The 25473-nt window shown below is 46.9% G+C and overlaps 1 protein-coding gene across 4 annotated transcripts in view; it reads left to right on the top strand.

Moving 5' to 3' along the window:
• ARHGAP28 (Rho GTPase activating protein 28) overlaps positions 1–25473 on the top strand; it is a 1312783-nt gene that overhangs the window by 1014407 nt on the left and 272903 nt on the right. For all 4 annotated transcript variants that reach the window (XM_069620694.1, XM_069620693.1, XM_069620692.1 and 1 more), the window contains one exon: positions 14474–14691. In XM_069620694.1, coding sequence (XP_069476795.1) covers positions 14474–14691 — 218 coding nt within the window. The remainder of the gene's footprint in view (positions 1–14473; positions 14692–25473) is intronic.

Raw genomic sequence — 25473 nt, forward strand, 5'->3', positions numbered from 1 at the left:
GTGCTTTTCAAGGAATGGACATAGCATGGAATTGTCTTTGTCAGTGGCACACGGATGATGGATGATGTGAAGGCCGGCACTGAGACCTCAGCCTTCCCTCCATGCCATGGATATCTGTGGCTACAGGCCCAGTGAGCTAAAGAAACAGGGGGCAGGAGGAAGTACATATTTTGCCTGAAAACAAAAGGTGGAAACACGCAAAGAGAAGGGGTATGAAGAGAAAGCTAGCAGGAGAAGAGGCTACATGGGAAGGGGAAAGAGACACAACACAGGAGAAGGGAAAGAGAGAGAAGCAAGGATGTGAGATAACTGGAGCAAGAGCGAGAGGGTAAGGATTGTAGCCAGCGTGGAATATATGGAACAGGGAGTATGCTACAGGATGGAGACAAATAATTGGGTCTGGAAATGAGAAGCGAGAACAGGATTAGAAAAGAGAATGGAAGGGGACAAATGGTGAGACAGAAAAGGATGGATGTGGCTTTGCTTAATTCACTGGAGGAACACCAATTACTTGTATTAGGAGAGAAGGGGAAGACAGAGTAACAGGATAATACAAAATAGGAGAGACAGAATTTGAGGAATAAACAGAATGTGGGGGGAGAAACTGTATAGGAGGGAGGACAGAATATGATTGAGAGACCGAATGGGACAGAATAAGCGGAAGGCATAGAACAGGATAGAAAATGAAGGAGAGTCTGTTTAGAAGGGAGAGACAGAATTGCACAGAACACGAGGGTGACAAAACTGAAGGGAGACAGAGAATTGAAGGGAGAGACAGAATAGGATCGAATAGGAAGGGGGATCCGAATAGGGTAGGAAATTAGTGAGCAACAGTCTAGGAGGGGGAGACAGAATATGATGGAAGGACAGAATAGGGCAGATTAGGAGGGAGAGATGGACAAGGAGGGAGCGCAGAATATGTGTGAGAGAAGCTGAATAGGAGGAGAGGAGGGAGAGAAAGAATAGGTGTCACGGCTCCCTCCCTTCGCTCCCGTCACTTGGGGGTATGTTTTGGTTTTTTTTCCGTACTGGACATTTCCTGCGAACCTTATGCTCCAGTGCTGTGATGAATTGGGAGCGCTAAAACCTTATTTTCCAAGTTACTTCCCTTCAGGATCCATCTCTGGTTTTTGGCAGCCAGCATGCTACTTTAATCTAATGACTATGCTTCCCAGAATGCCTGTCTCACTGCCTCACCTCCTCCCTTGCAGGACAAGGTTGGGTGGAGGATAGGCAACACCTGTGGCTGCAGGTGCAGCAGGTAGCACACCTGAGGGGTGTGCTCGTTAAGCAGCTTTAAAAGCCTCAGTTTACTTCAGTCCAGCGCTGGTCATTGTTGCAGTGTTCCTGTTGTGACTGGTCCCTTGTTCCTGGTTCCTAGATTTTGTGCCTAGTTCCTAGTTCCTGTTTCTTGTTCCTCTGCCCTGGATTTCGAATTTATGTGCTTAATTGATTTCTGCTTTCTGGATTTCCTTTTCTGTCTTCCTCTGTCTACAGGCAGCCTTTCTCTGTGCTTTACCCTTTGATGCTGCCCAATTTGCCTGTGTTCTCTGTTTCTTTGAAGCTGTCCTTTGCTACTGAAAAACTTGATGCATTAGTCTTTCCCTTTATAGATTTAGCTTCCTGCCTTTCCTCCTTGGATGGGTGGGAAAGGTTTCCTTTTGTGATATCATTTTACCTGCTCTTGATCCTTACTTTCTATTGGGATCCATTCCATGTTTTCCATTGCACTTCTGCATTTATTTCCCATTGATTATTAGGTGTGGGGTGCTGTTGTAACTAGTCCCAGTGTGAATGCCTTTTGTTTTCCTCACTATCCTATAATCACTATTCCTACTTGCCCCTTGACTAGGGTCTTATGTATTTAGTTTCCTCCACCCATTGTTGTTATAGCCTTCAGGGTCCCTGTTTGATCAACTGGGTTCGTGGGTTTACTGACATTCAAGTGGTCTTTCCGGTCCTCGTGAGTACTGTTTCTAAGTTCCTTATTCAGTATCATCCAGAGTGTCAGCTCACAGATCCTGTCCTTGCTTGCCCTCTACGTGGGCTTAGCGCTGTCAGTATCTGTAATAACATAGTGGGTAAGGAGTTTGCCGACTTTCCTTTCAGTCATAAGGAGGTTCTAAGTGCTTACCCCACATCCCTTTTCATATATTGGTATTATAGTTTCACTTTATTTGCACTCCTGGGTTTTAGTATACACGAGTCTTGGGTATTGTATGCACGTTGTCAGATTCAAAGTTGTTCACTGTGTGATTCCGTGCACATTTCCCTTGCCATATTCATTGCCTTCTTCCTTTCTTAACAGAATGACCAGCCATTATTCCCGTTTGAATATGGCCAGTTTAAGAAAGAAAGGCAGCAAGGCCACTAACAAGTTTGTACAGAAAGCTTCCCTTAAGTTTACCTGTGTCAATCAAATCACTGATCCTGACTTAAATGAACTCCTTGTTACAAATGGGTATTTACGTGCAAAGTATTTTTCCCACAGGATGGCCCATCGTAAATTGCCTGATCCTAGTTCTGTCTTTAATTTTGATCCAGATTCTATGTCCGCACAAGCCTTAGCAGCGGAAAACAACACACTGCTAGATTTACTACACACGAGTACGTCTGTTGTTGAACCCCATGATTCCGGTTGTGCTTTACCTCAGATTGAACAGTTTCATGATTCAAACATAAAGAATGGAGGGGTTCATTGCATATCTTCTGTTTTCAGCCCTCAGTCTACTGCTTACTCCTCTGCACAAGTACTTACTGTAGTCCCTAATGCCAAGAGGTCTGATGTCAGTAGTCTGCTTAAGGGAAACACAGACCAAGTCGGTAAGAGAGAGTATAGATCACAAAACCTGCAAGCAGTAAATGACACTGTACAATCAGTGCACAACCGGATGGCTAGGGCAGGATCAGGCCCTGATGCCACCATGCCTTCCCCTGTGCCTACTGATAGGGATGTACAGTTAAGGCGGGGCATGCTAAAAGCTGAACTCGAGGAGTTAAAACAAGAGTACATTACTTTACAAGAGGAGAATAAAACCTTACAGTTTTTTCTGAATACACCTCAAACTTTATCCGTTGATGAAGTGAATACTGTTCAGTCCCTGAGTGCGGAGGTCTTTGTAGGTCATGATACTTGTCAATATGTAAAATCTATTGGGAGTGAAAGTCTTTTTTCTAGCACAGCACTTATTCAGGGCACAGGTTTTGACAATTGTCCTACCGTTTGTCAGGAATTGCCGTTAGCTGAAGATTTACAAGCCACTCCTTTACCTAAGATTTCCTGTGTAGCAGTTTGTCATAATTCTGAGCTTGAACACATACATGCTTCTGATTCCCAAACACAATCCACAATGGTGGCATACACAGAATCAGTCACTACTGTAGGCTTAGGTTCTGCCCTTGATCTAGCTGCTGAGACTGAAGTAGACATTCAAGCTGATGTGGAAAACGATGCTACCTCTGTGTTCGCTCCTCCTTCTGCCAATTTTTGTCACAACGAACAGTCAAAGACAGTACAGAATTAATGTTTTGATGGACTCATTCCACAGTATACTGAACCAAAGACCCGGCAGGCAATTCCTGAACTGTTGATTGTTGATATGCCACTTTCAGAAGCTAAGACAGAGGAATGGACATTTGACGAAATCCTGATTAACAGAGACTTTACTATGGTGATTCCTCTGGTTGATTTTGACTTCTACAAAGGAAGAGACTCTGTGTCATCCACTAAGGAGAGGGACGGCAGGGGTACAGCTCAGTCTTTGTTACTGGTGCCAAGGAGTCAACCGCCCTAAAGGTGCTTTCCATTCCTGAGCCACAAATGTGTCTGTCGACTTCTGGGACTTCAGTCTGTCCTCCTACAACCATTGACTCTTCGATTATCCAGTCCACGGCTCTGCAGTCATCGTTGTCAAACTTGTCTTCAATCAATGAACAATTGCTATGTCTGCCAGTCACTCAAGAGCCTTCACCATGTACATGGTCAGAGCCAAAGACCTTGACAAGTTTGTCTTCAGCTAACAAGACAGCTCCAGCTTGCATGCCCTCAGCCTCAGAATTTCCTCTGGCATGCCTGTTTTCGGCTACAGTGACTCATCCAGCGGATTATCCTTCAGCCATGGAGCCTCCGGTAGCACATCCTGAGTGCCTGTCTTCGGTCCCAGAGCCTACTGCTAGTTTGGCTTCAGTTCATGAGAGACCTGTATCCTGCTCAGCCTCACTGCCAATATCGGAGGTGCACCTGTCTACTCTGTCTGATCATGTTGCATATTCTTCTACTTCAGAGTTACCTCCTGAATCCCAACCATTTATTACGGATGAACGTCCAGCCTGCCCTTCTTATGCTTCAGGAGGATCACCAGAAGGCCTGCCTTTTACACAAGTTGATTCTCCCAACTGCTTGACTGTAGAATCAGCGCCTCCCGAATATGCAACATCTGAGTCTGAGATTTCTGCCAGCTCTCTCTTCAGAAGCATCAAGCTGGATCACGACTCGGGAGGGCCTTACATGCAAGGCCGTTGGACTTGCCTGGAGTGTTACGAGAGGGAGACGGATACCATCCGCCATGGCCCAGTCACCGAACAAGTAGCCGACCAGGATAACGGGCTGGACGGTTCGCATTTGGGGGCCGGTTTGGATCAGCCGCTTGACAGCTTTTTTGTTGCCGGATCCGACATGAGCCTGAGGGAGGGGACGGGCACTGCCCCCCAGCGGCTGCACCATCCGGGTGCTAGTAGCCAAAGGAAGGGTATGACTGCTTCAGTTCAAGATGTGCCTGTTATTGGTCCTGCTGCGAGTGTGCCTGATGTACCAAGTACTGCGTCTATCACTCCTATCGGTATGCCAAACGTCCCTGCGGTTGTATCCCACGTGCAACAAGGTGGCTACATGACTGACACCAGGAGAGCCAGCCTTGTACAACCCATTGGACTTCCAGGCCCCCAAGGTGTGGAACAGATGCAGTCGAACCTTGGTCACCCTCAACCACAGGCCTTTAACCAGATGGATGATGGGAGAAGATCCAAACCTCTACCTCGGCTGCCACCTTCTTTTTCTGAACATGAACATTTCCTGAAACCTGCTATTTTCTCACCTCCTGTGTGTCCGCTCTCGGCAGGGAGGCTACCAGAGCATCTACCATTGTCTAAAGCATGTTGCACCAGCCGGCCTCCCTCCTCAATGATGTATGAGTGTTTGCTCCCAGAGACTGAGCTTCCTGGACCTTCCAACTCTGCTTCGGGTCCTGCAAGTCCTTCATGCCTTTCTTCGACCCATGAGTCTCTTACTCACCGAAAACCTGCCTATGGCTCTTCTAGACTGCGGCCTGATTCTATTCATTCCAGTCCCTCTGCTTTTGCCCGCGGGTCATCGTTTCCGTCAGTGCCACCTCCGAAGACAAAGCGCTCCTGTCATGGTAGGAAGATGTTTTGTGTGGGTGACGGCCGCCTGGAGTCGGCCGTGGGAGGGCGTATAGTGTCACGGCTCGCTCTCTTTGCTCCCGTTCCCGTCACTTGGGGGCATGTTTTGGGGTTTTTTCCCTACTGGACATTTCCTCCGAACCTTATGCTCCAGTGCTGTGATGAATTGGGAGTGCTAAAACCTAATTTTCCAAGTTACTTCCCTTCCGGATCCATCCCTGGTTTTTGGCAGCCAGCATGCTACTTTAATCTAATGACTATGCTTCCCAGAATGCCTGGCTCACTGCCTCACCTCCTCCCTTGCAGGACAAGGTTGGTTGGAGGATAGGCAACACCTGTGGCTGCAGGTGCAGCAGGCGGCACACCTGAGGGGTGTGCTTGTTAAGCAGCTTTAAAAGCCTCAGTTTACTTCAGTCCAGCGCTGGTCACTGTTGCCGTGTTCCTGTTGTGACTGGTCCCTTGTTCCTGGTTCCTAGTTTTTGTGCCTGGTTCCTAGTTCCTGTTTCTTGTTCCTCTGCCCTGGATTTCGAATTTATGTGCTTAATTGATTTCTGCTTTCTGGATTTCCCTTTCTGTCTTCCTCTGTCTACAGGCAGCCTTTCTCTGTGCTTTACCCTTTGATGCTGCCCAATTTGCCTGTGTTCTCTGTTTCTTTGAAGCTGTCCTTTGCTACTGAAAAACTTGATGCATTAGTCTTTCCCTTTATAGATTTAGCTTCCTGCCTTTCCTCCTTGGATGGGTGGGAAAGGTTTCCTTTTGTGATATCATTTTCCCTGCTCTTGATCCTTACTTTCTATTGGGATCCATTCCATGTTTTCCATTGCACTTCTGCATTTATTTCCCATTGATTATTAGGTGTGGGGTGCTGTTGTAACTAGTCCCAGTGTGAATGCCCTTTGTTTTCCTCACTATCCTATAATCACTATTCCTACTTGCCCCTTGACTAGGGTCTTATGTATTTAGTTTCCTCCACCCATTGTTGTTATAGCCTTCAGGGTCCCTGTTTGATCAACTGGGTTTGTGGGTTTACTGACATTCAAGTGGTCTTTCCCGTCCTCGTGAGTACTGTTTCTAAGTTCCTTATTCAGTATCATCCAGAGTGTCAGCTCACAGATCCTGTCCTTGCTTGCCCTCTACGTGGGCTTAGCGCTGTCAGTATCTGTAATAACATAGTGGGTAAGGAGTTTGCCGACTTTCCTTTCAGTCATACGGAGGTTCTAAGTGCTTACCCCACATCCCTTTTCATATATTGGTATTATAGTTTCACTTTATTTGACTCCTGGGTTTTAGTATACACGAGTCTTGGGTATTGTATGCACGTTGTTAGATTCAAAGTTGTTCACTGTGTGATTCGGTGCACATTTCCCTTGCCATATTCATTGCCTTCTTCCTTTCTTAACAATAGGATGGCGTGACAGAATACAAATGAGAGGCAGGATGTGAGAGAGAGGCAGAATGACAGAGAAATATAGAATGTGATGGAGAGACAAAAAAGGAGAGAGACATGGAACAGGACAAAAAAGTAGTGAGAGGCAAACTAGGAGGGAGAGACAAAATATGATGGAATAGGAGGAAAAGACAGAATCAGAGGAAGGGTAGGAGGAAGAGACTGATTTTAAAAATTTTATTTTTTTACATTTATAAAGCGCACAAGGAAGCCCTGGGCATCGTGGCGCTGTTACATTAGGGCTTGCTTAGTTACATGAGAATGAGAGTAGACAGGAAAAAATAGAAAACAGTGCAGAGTATACAGAATTTACAGATTTGACGTGCTTTTTGAAGGAGAAAACAGACGAGGCCACTGTCAACTTAAAGATTCCCAGGTTACAGTGGAATAAGTTGGAGCTAGTCAAAATAAGGGATTTAGTTGAATAGCTTGGTTTTAGGAGCCTTGCCGAAGGCTGCATGGGATATTACATTTCTGAGAGCTGCAGGTAGGGCATTACAATTATTTGCCGCTAGAAAGGGGAAGCTGGATCCTCCAGCTTTGGCTCTTTTGTAGGTAGGTACAGAGAGCACGTTGGCATGATGGGTCCGTTTCTGTCTCGAGACGGTGGTTCTCACTATTTTTCTAAGAGATACAGAGGGGCCGTGAGGGCGAGGCACTTATGTGTGATTGCTAGAGTTTTAAACAGAATACACTCTTTAACTGGGAGCCAGATTTGGAGAGAGAGACTGAATAAAACATAATAGGACTGAGAGACAGAGCACAAGGCACATAGGAGAGAAACGGTCAGAATGAGAAAGGAGAAAGCAAGACACACTATGAGAGAAAGATAGAGAAAGCAAGAGAGAGGGAGAAACAGAGAGATCAAGAAATAAGATGGGGAGAAAACTGAAAGAAGTGGTGAATTAAGACAGAACATTGAGAGAGATGAGAGAGGATGAGAATGAATGACAAATAACAGACAAAGAAGGTGGAGAACAGCAAGAAAGGATACACAACAAGAAAAGAGGCAGAACAGGAGATACACTAAAGGAAGAGGCAGCATGGAAGGGGAAATGAGAAATAATGGATGGGGATGAGAGAGATAGCATGCCCAACAGGAAGGAGAGAAATAGAAGTCACAGTTAATATGGGATGGAGACCCAAAAGACAGAACGGGGGCTATGGAGATCCCACAGACAACATTGGTGGGTGTGGGGCAAGAGAAATAATATGCAGAACTGGATGGTGAGGAGAAATGGACGTTCGTACCATGAAGAGATAAAATGCAGAATGTGAGGGGGATGAGCAGGAAGAGAGAGAGAGAGAGTATAAGCGGGAAGGTGATAGAATAAGAGAGCAAGAGAATGGGTGAAGGAGAACGGCAGGACCGGTAACAAAGTGGGGAGACAGTGTAGGTGCAGTGAAGAAGAAAAAGAGAGAACAGTAGTTAAAGAATTAAGAACTGGAGCGACTGGGTAAGAAAGAAGGACAAGAGAGAGGACAGTAATAGACAAGCGATGGGGCCAAGAAATAAAGGAAAGCTAGATGAGAATGTAGGGGTTTTATTGGTCTACTGCTCCGTAAATCCCATCCTGTGTCACAAACATTTTCCCTCCATCTAATTTGGACCTACGCGCTACACCTCCACACTTCCATATTGAAACAGCCTAGATTGAAAGACTGCTGGAACAGGCCTCCTGCGACAAAAGCTCAAGTCACCCTCGCTTGGATAGTGTCATTCCTACTGGACTCATTGTACTAACAAAACAAATGCCTGATATTGCATTCATGGGACCACTTCCATTTCACCCTCCTTGGAGACTCAGCAGGTTGAGAGGCATATGTGAGAGTGGTGGCACTAAGTATCTTATCATGCTCCCAGCTGCCCCCGATGACCATGCTTAGAGGGGCTCTTGAAAGCTACGTCTACCTCTCATTCAGTGACCTCTATGACCACGGGCGTCTGACTTCAAAACATTTTTCTCTAGAGGGGCTTTGTATACAAACATTTGAAGATGGCTGATTTAGAGTATAACTGGAACGGTGTGTGAGCCCACTGATACTTGAGTGTAAGCCTAAGGCAGCAACATGATCTAGGATACGAATGGTGGTGAGCGCCGTAATGACATCAAAGCAAACCTTATAATTGTTTTGTGCTGTCAGAGGGCCACAAATTAGCCAATCCTTCTGAAGTGTTTCCTCTTGGGGTTTTATATGCAAGTAAAAATGAAACAGAAAGAAAAAGAATAGTAAGTGATGACTGAATTTAACTGACAACTTCTAGAAATATATTGGTGGTGATCAGCAGAATAATTCAAAAAGGTATTCTTAGAATTACTGCTATTCCTCCTTAGGCAGCCTGCGGTTTGCACAAGTTCTTTTATAGGCCAGAGGCAATGCATTAACTAAGTTGGGACATGACTTCTCTGTGATTCAATTTTAGGTTCCCCTGGAGTATGAGAGTAGTAGCTTGGCACGTGTCTCTTCAACTGGGCCTGACAGACCATTCCTACTTCCTGCTACAACTAAAGAATCACATCTCTGTCAACAGGCGTGTTGTTCACACACTTTTAGCTGTAACAAACAATGGGCCTAATTACGAGTATGGCGGTCTGGAAATAAGGGTGTCCCTAGGGGTTAACTAAGTTTGTATCCATCAGGAGTCTGGACCCAAGTCTAATGTGTCTAAGGTGCCCACGGCATGGTTGATTGGGAGTGGGTTTGGCCACAAATCGCTCAATCATTGGAGAGGCGTGAGGTAAAATGGGTTGTGAGGATTAGTTAGGCTGGTCCGATTTTTATCAAAGGTGTCGGCTTGGGGGGGGGGGTAAGCATGGAGTCAGATTGCTAGGGGAGATAACACGGGTTACTTGTAAAGGAGGAAGAAATGGTGTAGGCTAGACCAGGACATTTTCTGAACAGGCAGACGATCAGACAGCTCACTGGAGAAATGTAAAAGCAGAGTAGCGAAGGCCAGGAGACTATCAAAGAACCGCTTAGTGCAAACCATACTAGGTTCAACAGATGGTTAGCGAGGTTAGTGGTAGTATATTAATCTACAGTGGGCAGTATTTCACAATAAATCAACGTGGTAAATGCTGCAGAGCATGATGATAGTAATGCATGAAATCAACTTTAAGCAGCGACACAGTAGATCACAGCAGAAAGATCACCAACGGGTGAGAGCAGTGCAGGGATAACGCAGTCAAGTGCAGAACATTAGGCAGCCAGCGTTATTGACAGTTTCACGTCGGTTGAGAAACCGAACATTGACACGCTCAGTAAATATAGATAGTTGTAGAATGGGTGAAGGGAGAGTACTGTAGTGAGAAGCATTAAATAATGTCGGTAACATAAGCACGCTGTGAAGGTTTCCTGTAGATATGACCACTAGTGCTAAGGTACTTATGTGATAAGTCAATGAAACGAAGGTGGCAAAAGTCTCAGAGTGTAGCGGCAATAATTGGAGATTACTTACATGATGCTGTGCATCAGCAGGGCAGGGAGCCAGCGGCCCGCCACGGACAGGCACAGGCAGGCTTGGCCCTTTCTGCGCTGCCCTTCCTGCAAAGGCCGGCTCGCGCCTTCCGGTAGGGGCGAATCAGGAAGGAGGCACAAAGCAGCCAATCAGATGGCTAAACCAGGGGGAGCAGTTGCTTAGCAACTTGTACACGAAACTGCGGTGGCCATTTTAGCAGTGCTGGCGCCTGGCTGCACCTCGGCTGCGAACGCGGGTAAATGAGCCTAATCAGGCAGGTTGAGGACCAGGAGGGCTTCACCTGAAAAGATTGGCGTGGCTGATGCTGATTTAGTGATCCTCCGGGACTCTGTAACAAACGTCGTTGGAGAGCTTCTCCTCTCACGCTGTGGCGGTGCTGGGGGAGAGAGGGCTCCTGCCCTCCTCCTTCGTGTTGCTGTGCTGAATGAGGACAACCACATCCTTTTCCACCTCCTACACCATGCCACCTACTCCCGACTACCACTAGCGCAGCACAAAAAAAACATAAGCAAAAGCGGAAAAGACCCCACATATCCTTGCTAACCAAACACACTGACAACCCAGTCCCCACCATTAAAGGAGCCTTAATAAACGCAAGATCTCTAGTTGCACATGCAACAGACATAGCAGACCTAGTTACTAATAATGAACTCGACTTCTTAGCAATATCTGAAACCTGGCTTCATTCTGCTGCTGGGCCATCCTTAATGCTAGCCATACCTGACTCCTGTACCATTATTCGAGCAGATAGGCAGACCTCTAAAGGAGGAGGAGTTGCCTTCATAGTTCGGGCTAACTTGGCTCTCAGACTCTGCCCATCCACTACATTCACAGCCAAATTAACCACTTCCCACTCTAGTACCATCACTCTCCACCTCATATACAGGCCTCCTGGACCTACTGCAGACTTTGAGGAGGATATTATTACACTGCTTTCTGACAACACCAAACCCTCATCCCAAATGATAATCCTAGGCGATTTTAATCAAGGCCTATCCGACTCCAATCACCTGGCTGCCAAATCCCTGGAAGATGCCCTGTGTGAACTTAACTTCAAACAACGAATCAATAAACCCACCCATGTGAAAGGACGAACCTTAGACTGGCTCGCCGACCACAACTGTGCCACATCTATATCCGCCATTGAAACCATGTCTTGGACAGATCATTCCCTGATCACCTTTACTGTTAATGCCACCCGACCAGTCACCAAAACCAGGAGCATCGCTCGACCATTACTTACTAGGAACAAGCGCAATATAACAGCCGAGAACTTAACTCCGATCCTGATCCCAATATTGAACTCTTCCACCACCGAAGAACCGGAAGAACTAATTAACCTATTTAACAACACCCTGACTAATGCCCTTGATACCATTGCCCCCCTGAAACTCTGCAAAGGCAAACCGAAAGCACATCTCAACACGTGGTTTACCCCACACCTAAAAACCCTAAGATCTGAAAAAAGGAAATGTGAGTCTACCTGGAAAAACCTACACATCAAAGAGAATAAAGATAAAGTTACCAAAATCTTCTCTATCTACAGAGCAGAGATCATTAAAACTAAACAAGAAACTTATAACGACAGGATTCTAAACGCAAGCTCCACTATCAAGGAACTATTCAGAATTCTCAGAGAGCTAGAATCACCTACAACCCCTTATGACTCTCACCCTAAAAATAAAGATTGGTGCACTGGCATACAAAATGCCCTAGCCAATAAAATTGCCACTTTGCAAAACAAAATTGCCATTAAATGAATGAACATCAACTGCTCTGAGACGAACAACAAACTTGAAAAACCTTGAGCCTTCACAGCCTATCTGAATTCAAATTTGCCCAAGTTACCACACCTGAGGTCAAAAAAATGATAGCTTCCATAAAATCCTCTTGTTGCCAAGGAGACATTTGCCCATCACAAATTATAAAAGATGCGTCTAGGGATCTTGCCCCCTTCATCACGAGGATCATAAACGCTTCCTTCAAATCATGTCTGGTTCCTACCAACCTGAGAGACGAATGGGTTCTGCCCTTACTAAAAAAAGCCTCACTCGACCCCACCATCCTGACCAACTACAGACCCATAACGACTGTCCCTTTTTTTCAGAAAATTATTGACAAGGCAGTGTACATCCAAATTCAGACTTACCTCGAGACGAACAACCTCCTACGGCTCAGATAGTCGGGTTTCAGACCCCTTCAGGGAACGGAAACAGCCTTAATTGACTTGAAAACACAAATTGTCCTTTTGAAAGACAACAGACAATGTGCCTTACTCCTCTTGCTTGACCTTTCCGCCGCCTTTGACTTGGTAGACCATAACATACTCTGTGAACACCTCACCACACCTGCCAACTTTTCACAAGAAGCATCTAGTTGGATTAAATCTTTCCTCAACAATAGAACTATTAGGGTTTTCTTCCCTACGGACTCGGCTGACCCCATTCCCATCACTTGTGGAGTGCCACAAGGCTCTTGTGTCTCCCTCACTCTGTACAATGTCTTTACCAAACCTCTGTTTGACATATTGGACCACCTGGGTGTCATCTACACTAATTATGCAGATGACACCCAGATACTGATTCCTCTATCTGGTGACTATGACTCTGACAACGCCCTACTCAACCAAATCTACCTTGTCATTCATGCATGGATGGCCACCCACAGCCTTTGCTTGAATGATGAGAAGACTGAAATTCTCTTTCTAGGTGCCCCCCACACCTTAACAAACTAAATACCAAATACGCGTCCTTCAACATAGATGGCAGCATAATCAAAACGTCCAAGGAAACTAAAACACTAGGCTTTTATATTGATTCTACGTTGAGTTTGAGGAAACTAGTCAACGCCATCGCCTCAGCCACAGCCTACACATGCAAGCTGATTTATGCCTGCAAAGCCTACCTATCTATAAACAGCCGCATCATACTAGCTCGTGCACTAATCTTATCTAAACTTGATTACTGCAAAGCACTATATGCAGGAGCCAATAAACAAGTTTTAAACAAATTGCAAACCTTACAAAACAATGCTCTGAGAACAGCTCTAGGTATTCCTAGGAAAGAACACATCTCTGAAATAAGACAGAGTTACAAATGGCTTTCAATTTGAGATAGAATCTATTTCAAACTTGTCTCCACCATCCATAAATGCCTCAATAATGCTGCCCCCAATACCTCAAAGACAAAATCATCAGATCAGCCAACTACTGCTGAATTATCATTCCTCGTTACAACCTAAAAAAGAGCTGGTGGCTCTAGCTTCCCGGTTCAAGCAGCCTCAGCGTGGAATGCCCTCCCACTTAACTTAAGAACGGACCAAGCTTTCCACAGTTTCAGACTGAACACAAAAAAGTGGCTCCTCGCTAGAGACGTTTCTGTTCCCACTGTTAGGACTCGATAACTGCTATTCCACGACTATTATACTGATCCCTTATCACCTCTGATTGTCAATGTATGATTGTAAATTATTGTCATTTATTTGTGTAGCCCTCATTTATGATTGTGCATCGCATGTCTGCTCTCAACATTTGCTGAATATGTATCTTAAACTGTTTTGTAATGCGCCCAGTTAGCTCAGGTTCCGGAGCACTTTTTTATAAATAAATAAAAAAACAAACATACTGGCACCCTTTCTGGACCGCCATACTGGTAGGGGCAGGTATCCCTCGGCAGGCCTGACATGCCAGGAAATCAGGCCCTACCGGCATGTCTCTCACTGAAGCACCGGCACCATTAAAAACGGTGCCGGTGCTTCTGTGTCTCCATTCACCTGGAGTCTTATGGGACTCCAGGGGAATGGGGATTTACGGTTCCTCTGCCACTTGTGATGTCCCGGTTGCACCAGGATATCAGGCTGTGGAATCAGTGTTACAGGGTTTGTGGCAACCCACCGGCAGCACCGGCGGGTTACCGTCAACCTCATAAATAGGCCTGTCTATTTTATTTTTCAACTTGGGACTTTTCTTCAATACCATCACATTTAATATTTTCACTCCATTTAATACTTACTAGGATCATTCCTGTTGTGTTTTGTTATAAATGACTGGTTATGCACACTTGCATGTCTTGCTAAAGAATATTTCCCAAAAATGTGGAAACTAAATGGGATACGTTGTCCTTTTGCAGAGGGTGAGCTTGAGGCGGAATGGCTCCAGGAAGTGGGTTTATCAACACTAATCTCTGGAACTGGAGAGGAGGACGGACAAGCACTGCTCTCTACCTTGTCACGCACGCAAGCCGCTGCAGTGCAGAAAAGATACAACACCTATACACAGACCATGAGGAAGAAGAACAAGCACTCTGTGAGGGACGTCAGAGACATCTTCGGTGGCAATGACTCCTCTGTAAGTAAGGAATGCAGATATTTTGTCCTAGACACGTTCTTATGTTCTTTTTACCCTTTTATTGGAAGAGGAGAAGCTGCTGTAAGAAATGTCTCGTAATACCCTTCGTTCACCTGGTTGGCTAACAAGATGTCTCCTTGCACATCTAGTTGTGTGCTTCTTTACATGGTATTAGCCGAGTCAGAGCCACGGGCACTTCAATTCATTTGGCTGTGGTTACATCTTATCCACTGGGCTAAGCTCATTAAACCACCAAAGAGGAACATTGAGTCTGGTTTTCAGGATATCCACAGTGACTATGCACAAGACACAATTGATTATAATACATATCAGGGTTTATTACTTGCTTATTTTTAGCCATTCGGAAACCCCATAGGGGTTTTGATACTTGGTTGGCCGATGAGGTCAGTAGATACTGAGAGCAGATATGGACCATCTTTTCCTCTCCTGTTAAGGTCTTCTACAGCAGCATAGACTGGACTTAATCGCTAGCTCGGTCTGTGTCCTGATGATATGACAATGCCACAATTGTAACCCCATGCCCTCATGGCATCTATTACTGTTTCCCCAGTGATCCCTGTTGGAAGGTGGTGCCATGCATGTACCACACATCCAATGAAGAACTTATTTATGTTACTCCTGATCCTCCCAAAATCTGTCTTATATCCTTTTGCCCTCTTCTAGGGTCCCACTTCTGCTGGGAAATACTCACCACCTATATGGTTTTTATACACAAGAGGTATTTAAATACATCCATCACACATCCGTCAGTCCCCCCGTTCCACACTACACAATTGTAAGGCCTTGCCCCTCTCCACAAACACTTCCGCTACACTAATTGACATATTGGTAGACCTTTTTTTCCCTGGATCCAAACTTTCTTACAGCTGTTCGACATGTTTCCACGGTCCACTAGATCACTATGCGCTAGTTACATATCTTAATTTATTTTCTCTTTGTTATTCTTCTTATACATCCCAGCACACCACTGACTCATTACGTTGCACGACAGCGCTGTTTGCAAACAAGACGTGAATTGTATGGGATAACCGTAAGAGCCCCTTCTTTCAGATGGCCTCTGAGATAGCCTCCAATGGTCGTTATTTCATTTGTAGCTGTCAAGATAGCTTAATTAGTGAGTGGGACTCAGCTCTTCTGTGTCATTGTTCCTTGGCACAGGTTCGAATCCCTGCGAGGCTGATGCAGTCTTTCATTTTTCTGAAGACAATGAATTGAGTACAATTACATTGAATAATAGTAGCACCTGTTATTGCAGTGCTTTGAAGTGTGAGCGCTCTCTGCGATGCTACCCAGCATGTAGCCACACAAATCACTTCATTAGCATATTAGTTCAAGACTTCCCTCAATTCCCAACAATGTTCATGCCACCTATTGATAATTGTCTCTTGCACAAGTCTAATGCTTTTCTCATAATTAAACCTTAATTTACAGGCAGGTGTTACTCCCTCTTTTCTCTGTCAACATTTTTTTGATCCACTACCAATGCATCATTATCCTTCCCCCCTAAAATCCCATGTACACTTCCATTCATTTGTCTGCTCATTTGTATTACACTTCCAATTATTCTACCCTCTCACCTTTTTCCCTTTCCTTCCCCTCAGACCTCAATCTTGTTTACCCCAGGTGGAGGCACATCACGTCACTATCCAGACAAGTGTTGTTGCCGTAAGACCACAACGGTGGAGCTAGGCACTGCATAAATGCTTATAAACATAGGGCCTCATTATAAGTTTGCTGGTCCGGTAACTACGGTACCGCTAAGCTTGCCGGTACCGTAGCTACTGGACTGGCAAACTATGAGTTCTGCTCGCGGGTGCCATTACGGCCGCCAGGTCTGACCTGGCGGCCGTACCGGCACCCGCGAGCAGTGCATGTCAGATGCACGGGCACCATTCTGAATAGTGCCGGTGCATCCAACCTCCCATTCCCATTGAGCCCTACTCGGCTCAATGGGAAAAAGGGAGCATTTCGTTCCGGCACCCACAAATGGGCAATTACCGGATCTGGCAGGGCCATAATGACCCAGTAATTGCCCATTCGCGGGTGCCAGATATTTTCTGAAGTTTGGCGGCAGCCTGACGGTTTTACCGGCAAGGCTACTGCCAAACTTATAATGAGGCCCATAGTATACATTTGACTTTTCCCTTGTGCCAATTGCTGAATGTTATGGAAGGCATGTATGCCTGAGAAAAGGAATGGGGGGAGCTCAGTTTTGAGAGAGTGTGACACGGATCATGGTCTTACAAGCCTACACAAGGCATTGAAACGCTGAAGCCTACTCATATGACACATTTGCAAGTGGAGTACGGCTAGCGCAGCTATTTATACTGATGTCTGTACAGGGGCTTGCCTACATTTGCAGCTCTTCTGCAATACCACTGGGGGAAGGGTTATAATTCTGTCCCTTAGTGTTGGGCTGCATGAGAGTCAACCGGTCAGTCCAGGCCCCCAATTTACAGTGCACATATTCACTATTCCTAATCCATGTTAGTAGTAAATATAATACTCAGGGACCCACACTATAAAGTCCATGGCTTGTCGCATAGTCTCCCTTTCTGAACCATCAACGACCTTGCAGAAATACAAGAAGACCACATCCCTTGTAACACCATGGCCCAAGTGCCAAGGCATATAGACACGTGCATGAGGTTTGCCTGGTATGACCATCCCTGTTGAGATCATACTCTGGTTCTGTGGTGGGCCCTGTAACACGCGTCATAAAGGGAGTATCAGGCTTATCAAAGTATAGTTGCTAGCCCATTCCCTGCTTCAATGTTTGTGAAGTGGTCTTACATCGGCCATTCTCCAGTGGCTCTGGGTTCCCTCCGCACAGTTTTGCCCCTCTCATTTAATAGTTTAAAAATATGTGTCTCCTTCAAATGTGTAAAGCAACTTTTCCATTTTGGTGTTGGTTTCTAAATGGCCTCCCCTTGCTTGGATTTGCTTTTATAAATATAATTGTCCTCCTGTCTCTTGAGATGCTTTACAATGCTTAAAAGCCAGTCAATACTGCTATGTCCTTCCAATATCATTGTATTTTTCTTTTTTTAAATAAATCGTCTATTTGAAAGGTTTTTGTCACAACACAATTCTCTTTTTAGATTTGTCCATGTTTTCTTGTACACCTTTACGGTATTTCCAGGTGTTTCAATTCCCATGCTTGTTGGCGTTTTAACTCATCTTTGCAAATGTGGATTGAATTAAAGCAAACCAGACAGTGCTCAATGGTTCTCTGGTGTCCTCCCACCCTGATCATTGTTGTCAGGGGTCAAGTCCTAAAAATTAAAGTGGGGGGACTCATGAACAAACGCAATGGGATGCAATGCCGCCAGAAGCTAGCATATCAAGGTGAAATATGCACATTTCATTAAATTGGCTTTGCATAATCACCCAAATTGCACAGTACGAATGGCATTTGCCTTTCATAAAATCAACACGCACACAAGAGAGGTTTTTTTCTTCTAATAGTGTTTTTGAAAACATTAAAAGGTGTGCCTGCTTTAAACTCCAAGAACCTATAGAAATGTTTTCCCTGGAACTAGCAGTACCGAAATTAGACATTTCACCTTTAGTTTATTTTTCAGTTTATATGGTGCCGTGATGATGTGTCTGGCCTGCAAACCCGACTGAGGTTCAATCCCTGAGGTTGGCTTTATTTCATAAATTCAAAGCAGACATTCAATGTTAGCTGGGGGGACTGAGTCCACCCTCTGAAAAAAGTGGGTGGACACCGTCCACCTGTGTGTACCCTCGACTTGAGCCCTGATTGTTGTGGTTTGCACATTATCAACAATCTGACCCCAATGTTGCCCCTTTGTATGAGGGCCCTGTTCTAGCTTATTTATGAGTGAACCATTTAGTGATTCAAGTTCTTGCTAATGGACACACCTGCCGCCAATTCACTTGTGGTGATCACTGCCATAGAAGGTTCCACAAACTTTGACAATTCTAAAGTGAGAAAGAGGCCTTCTCCTTGTGCATCTCTTCCAGGTCTGTTTCTTCTTCTCGCAGAGAGTCTAAATGTGTGCTGCAGTTGTATTTCTACTGTCAGGACCACACAGCAATTTGGTAAGGTTTATAAGTACACACAGGTTGAGGCTTCCAATTTGACCACACTGAATCTTTCTTACTACAATTAAGCCATCCAGGAAGCTGACATGGGATTCTGGTTGGACTGCATGAGTCACTTGTCCACTTCCAAAATCCCGGAGATTTGAAATGCCCCACATGTCAATGAGATAACTAAAAATACACAAAACAAAGGCCCTGGGGCACCCGCTACCAAACTTTGGTGGTCCCGCCAGCGGAATCACAAGCCTTCCTGCCTGACACATCAAAAGCACCTTCAAGGGTGCATATGGACCATGTGCGGGCATATCAACGTGCCTGATCTGGAAAACGTATCTTTAATTCTAGACAAATTACCTGGTCTCTCACGGGCCATCTCATATGACATGTCCTCAAAAGACACAATGTCCTCATGAACCAGTCCCTCTGATACGGTCTGACTAGGATAGGAAATAGGAAACAACTGGCTCTCTTCAGAGAAGCCCAATTTGAGACATTTCACAATAAACGATGCAAGTAGTACCTGCCAGTACTTCTGGGGCAAATGGTAGATTTTAAATACAGCACAATGGGCCTGATTAAAACGAAAAATCTCAATGCAATACGGCCTGCTCAAAGTTTTACACTTGTGGAACCCCCTGTTTTTTTTAAGAGGCCTGATCAAGAATGCCACACACTCCAGAAACAAAGAGCCACATGGCGCTGGCCACAGCCCAGGAGCTTCAATTTAAAAAAGAAAAGATTTTTTTTTTTAGGGGTGGCAAGGGAAACCACAGGGGTAGCTAGGGAGACCTCATGGGTCGCAGTTGCGACCCCTGGCATCCCGAAACTGACGTCCCTGCATGCATAGATAAACAGAAAAATAAATACATAATTATGGGCTCTTTAAGTGCCAAGGACGAATATGCTCGTCCTTTTTGCATAGACTTGCATAATAGCCTGGCACTTAAGGGGTTGTTACTTTTTCCACTACAACAGGCTATTATCAGAGAAATTCATCTAAGCCCCTAAAAGGTTAAAATGCTTCAAAAACCATAAAATGTGTTTATCTTTGTGGGCACCGAGTGGTCATTTTCCTCAATGAGCATGCTACTTTCTCAAAAATTGTCGCCTGGGTTCAAATCTGTTCACTAACACAAAGATCAGTTGTTTTCTTTTGCTCCAGCCCTTTTCTAAGTAGTGTGTATGTAATGCAGCAACGTCTACTCACTGCATTGCTTGCTGGAAAGGCATAGTCATGAGGAACGAAATGGTGGCACAGAAATCGCTTAGCTAATGCAGAACCTAATCCAGCCCGCAACGTCTTTTCCTGTGACCCGGAAGTCTTTAAGTCATTTCTGTTCTGCGACGGCGGCCAGGCTCCCGACTCTGTGACATATTTGAATTTGAAGAGTAAATGTTCCAGTTGCTTCTGAGAGCCTGGCCAATAAATGGGAAGATTTAAGCCAACATCCCCGGCCCCCGACACACAGAGATACAGCGGGTTGCCTAACCCCTGCAGCCGTACATTTGCCTTTACTGCCAATTATTCTTTGCGCATGCACCCCAATGCATTACTCCTTATCCCCACAAATTGGCATGACACAGAATTTCAAATGGCAATCTTGGCCGCAGTTTTATTTCCATGACAACAGAATTATTTGTACACATTTGTGAACTTCATTCTGTCCGTGTGGCGCTTGCTTGCCGGATTTCCTTTGCTTCCCCCTATACTTGGTATAGTAGGCCCCCAACTCCCCCGACCCATTGTACCTGTTCCAATCCTGCCCGTGCAGGTGTCCGTGGGTGGGGAGAGCGCCGTTTGTTTTTTGGGGGAAGCTGAGCCTTATTTGTCCCTACCAGACGCCCCCGCCGTTTAGGCCCCCAAGAGGCGCTGGTCCGGAAGAGCGAAGACCCATTCCGTTTCCTTCTGGCTCGTCCGGAGTCTATCATTTGTGCTTGGTTGCCCAAACACCGCCAACTTGTCACATCCTGGCCTGGGTGTCCTGCGACAGCAACACCCCAGGTCTCCTGCTCTTTTGCTTGTATTTCGTGGGTGGGTGGGTGGAAAACGAAATTCCTTCCATCTGCGAGGCGGCGACCGGGTCCCAGTGCAGGAGCGAGATGCCTGGCACCCCGGTCCCGCCTGCTTAAATCCTGATGCCCCCGCCCATTTTCTTTTGTTCTGCCCTTCGCGGGCTTTTGGGCCATTAGGCCTTTGGCGCCTTTCCGCCCCTCGCCTTTTGACCCCCAAGGGATGGTTCCAGGTCTTGGCGGCATGACACCGCAGGGGTTAAACTGCTGCCTCCTCCATTTTTAGCTGATTTTTCCGTCGTCAGCTCCATAACCCCTGCAGCCGTACATTTGCCTTTACTGCCAATTATTCTTTGCGCATGCACCCCAATGCATTACTCCTTATCCCCACAAATTGGCATGACACAGAATTTCAAATGGCAATCTTGGCCGCAGTTTTATTTCCATGACAACAGAATTATTTGTACACATTTGTGAACTTCATTCTGTCCGTGTGGCGCTTGCTTGCCGGATTTCCTTTGCTTCCCCCTATACTTGGTATAGTAGGCCCCCAACTCCCCCGACCCATTGTACCTGTTCCAATCCTGCCCGTGCAGGTGTCCGTGGGTGGGGAGAGCGCCGTTTGTTTTTTGGGGGAAGCTGAGCCTTATTTGTCCCTACCAGACGCCCCCGCCGTTTAGGCCCCCAAGAGGCGCTGGTCCGGAAGAGCGAAGACCCATTCCGTTTCCTTCTGGCTCGTCCGGAGTCTATCATTTGTGCTTGGTTGCCCAAACACCGCCACGCCACTGAGTGGGTTCTCGCCCACTGTGGCTCCCCTTCTTCCTGTCTCCTTCTCCCCTTCCAGTAACTTGCTAGAGATGTCCCCGAAAAAAGAGCTCCGTTTCGTTCGTGGACAAGTTTTCCACCGTCCGATAGGAAGTACTCGGGTGTTTCCCCATCACTCAAGCCATGCCTATTCTGATCGGGAACCCCTGCCCTTGTAATTTTGCAACACCCCCCCTCAGCTTCCTTCTTCCCTTCTCAACTACTGCCTGGCTCTCTGCCCCCTTCCCTTGCGCCGGGGGAATCCCTTCCGACCCTACAGTTTCGCCCAACTGTGTTGCTATTTCCTGCAATGATCTCGTAATGTCCCTCAGCCGGACACCCCTCCCCAGGCTGGTCAGGTCGTTCCCTCCCAAGAGTATTACCAACCCTCTGGTTTCTGCCGCCTACTCAGCAATTTCCATGGCTGCCCCTCTAGCTGCGCCCACTTCATCCCTGGCACCCCGTGCCACTCCCTCTTGCCTCGCCGGCCATCGCCGCCTCCCACCGCCGAGTCCAGCTCGCCCTAGCCTTTGAGATGCATGCGCGCCCCACTACCTACACGGTACGTTTCCTCCTTCCTAGTGCTGCTGTGAAATGACAAAAGGAGGGAACGGCATGGTTAACTTATATTTTGCGGGCCTGATATCGTTTGTAACATCCTGAAGACCATCTCCCCCACTTTTGATGTCTTCCGGCCATGCCTGCTCGGGGCACTTCTGCCCCTACCACCTTTCCATCTTGCTCCACCTTAGCCAGGGTGGGCCAGCTCTGGGACACCTCTGCCCCTGCCACCTTTCCACCTTGCTCCGCCTTAACCAGGGCGGGCCTGCTCTGGGACACTTCTGCCCCTACCACCTTTCCATCTTGCTCCACCTTAACCAGGGTGGGCCAGCTCTGGGACACTTCTGCCCCTACCGCCTTTCCATCTTGCTCCACCTTAACCAGGGTGGGTCAGCTCTGGGACACCTCTGCCCTTGCCACCTTTCCCCCTTGCTCCGCCTTAACCAGGGCGGGCCTGTTCTGGGACACTTCTGCCCCTACCACCTTTCCATCTTGCTCCACCTTAACCAGGGTGGGCCAGCTCTGGGACACTTCCGCCCTTACCACCTTTCCATCTAGCTCCACCTTAACCAGGGTGGGCCAGCTCTGGGACACTTCTGCCCCTACCACCTTTCCATCCTGCTCTGCTCCACCTTAACCAGGGTGGGCCTGCTCCGGGACACTCCTGCCCCTGCCACCTTTCCACTTGCTCCTCACTCTGCACCCGTGATAGGTTCCTCACCACTTTTATTCAGCAAAAGCTCCCCAACCAATTTAACCTTGCTCTGCCTGCCCTTGCAAGAGTTACCCTGTTGGGAGAGCGCCATTCCTGGCAGGTGAGGTTGAGCTGAATTCCTTTTGCTTGATTTTCAGAACCACTTTGCCTCCTTTGCCCCTTCTCTCACTCTTATCCCTTCCTATACTTTAAAGTAAGGATCTACCTTTCCATATTCCTTATGTTGGCCCACTTCCCCTGGCCCTTACTCCTTAACGGGTGCTTGAGTTCTGATCTTGATATAGCCCACCGATACTTTAAATGGGAGGTTCCACATTCCCTTGTCATGTCCGGCACCACGGATGAAAATGATGACTAGACCCCCCTTTCCCATGCAGTTTTGGAAATGAATGTTGACCCCTGACCATCCATTCCTAACTTTGGCGATCTCATTAGCACCTGTGTCAACCGCCTGATGCTTCAATCCTGCTCACGTTCCCTTGTTCCCCACTTAACAAAACTGGCATAACCAATTTACCCACATTGCCCCTTCCCTAGTTCGTAGGGTTATTTGGCATCTGCAATGTTTGAGGTATTTATAACATATTTAATACCCAGCCGTTTCACTGAGCGGACCTGGTGCCCGAACCTGGTCTGCTTCGTGTCGTCTTGCCCTTCAAGCGAGATAATAATTCAGCACTTACCCAGTGCTATGAACCCTCAGGTATCTGAACGCTGCTGTTTATCACTGAGAGGCTGGGTTTGGCCCTGCCGAGATTCGAACTTGTGTGAGCAGGTTCCGTACTGGTGTCAGAGCGGGTGGTTACCCTGTTATGCAGTTCCAAAACGGTGCCGGCCTCCCATGGAAGCTCGGCCCCCGCACCGCAGTTCATAATGCAGAAAGCTTCTCAACCCGGGCCTTGCAATCCCTGCTCACATTCACCAGCCCATTCTGACCAACGTGCACCAAACCGCAATATTCCATGTACTTCCCCCTAGCCGTTCGCACATCGTATCCACCCTTTGCCACTATAGGTCAGTTCAACCCAAAATTATGTGCACTACAGATTGAATCAATTGTTTACTTGCCAAATGCGGCGCAGGGCCTGACTCCCCCACCAGAACCCTCCTGTACCATTGTAACTGCTGGCCGCTACCGTGCCCTAACCATATATAGTGTATGTCCCTACTAGCTTAATATTGACTCAGGGCAATTACAGGACTTCTGACTATTACCGTGAAGCCGTTCCATACTTCCACCTCAGCGCCCTAGGTGTAGCACTTCCTCCAGACCCCGGCCCTCCTAACTTGGTAGAGCCCTTCCCTTCCAACCTGTCTAGCTTCTGCCCACTTCTGCAATAAACCAGCAGTGGTAGGGGACGGCGGGTAATGACCTAAAACTAGTGAGATATTCCTTGGCCACGATCTCAGGTCTGCATCATACCCCTGTGTTCCCGCCTATCCATGGGTTGAAAACCCCCTGTACCATCCTACCGTTTCCACCCCAAGGCCCAGTTTCGCTTTGCCCCACTGTATTGTGGCCTTTGAAATCTGGGGGACAGATGGGGGTGGCACCCCCGGACTAACCCGCCTGGCAGCGAACGCAAGCCCCTCTGAATGCGTTCCCCTCTCTTCGCTTGTTCTCCTATCAATGCATAGATGGAACGGCGGCCGTACTTTCCAACCGCCCCTGCGGCCATGCGCGTCTCCCAAAGTGCGCGACATGTGTCCACACAACCAGTGCTTTAAATAACCCCCTTTTCCCCCAAGACTACCTGTGCCTTCAATTATCCCATTTAACATTAAATTAACCTTAAGATTCCATGTTCTTCCCACTAGCCGCTCGCACATCGTACCCTCCCCTTGCCACCATTGGTCAGTTCGACCCAACATTAAGCGCACTACAGACCGAAATTGTTTCCTTTCTTATTATCATACTATTGTGGTTGCAACGTTTAGTTTTGCTAGGCGGTTGGTTGCTCGATGACAACCATGCCTGCTACTTGGAGGTCCCTGCGACCACTCCTTTGCTGGGAGCCCGTTTAATTTGTGTTAATCCCCCCCCGCCGCTCTCGTGTGCAACTTTATGCACTTTCCCCTCCAAAACGGGCGGGCGGCCAACACACTGAACTATCTTCCCCGCCAAAAGCCCCTGACGCACAAACTTATGCCGAATAAAATTGTCGTGCCTGTGCACCACATTGGATGGATCACTGAGCGACGCAGTTCACAAGCTATGCACGCCTTCTAAAGAAGCACATGGCCCCTTCTCATTCCAGTTCCTGGCAATACCCCCCTTGGTGTCCCTAGTGAGGCGTGTTGTCCGTCCCCATCTTGCCACGCTGGTGAGCTTCCCACCACCGCTTAGGCGTCCCCACCGGTTGGGGGAAACAGGCGTGTATAAACCAAGACATAGTAACGCCCATGGGGTCCTCTCCCTGCATCTCTGCCCGTGTGTGTTATCCGACCCACGAGGGGATCTTTAACCTTAAATAACCAATGGGCGCAGGCGCCAAGTCATTCTCATGAATCATACTTAATTACAAGTGTCCCATCACTGCCGTGGTTGTACTAACACACCCCTTGCCCATGCCTGCCAAGGAACTACTTCAGGGAACTAC

This window comes from Ambystoma mexicanum, chromosome 5q, assembly GCF_040938575.1.
Source record: "Ambystoma mexicanum isolate Mex_15411 chromosome 5q, UKY_AmexF1_1, whole genome shotgun sequence".
Classification (NCBI taxonomy): Eukaryota; Metazoa; Chordata; class Amphibia; order Caudata; family Ambystomatidae; genus Ambystoma; species Ambystoma mexicanum.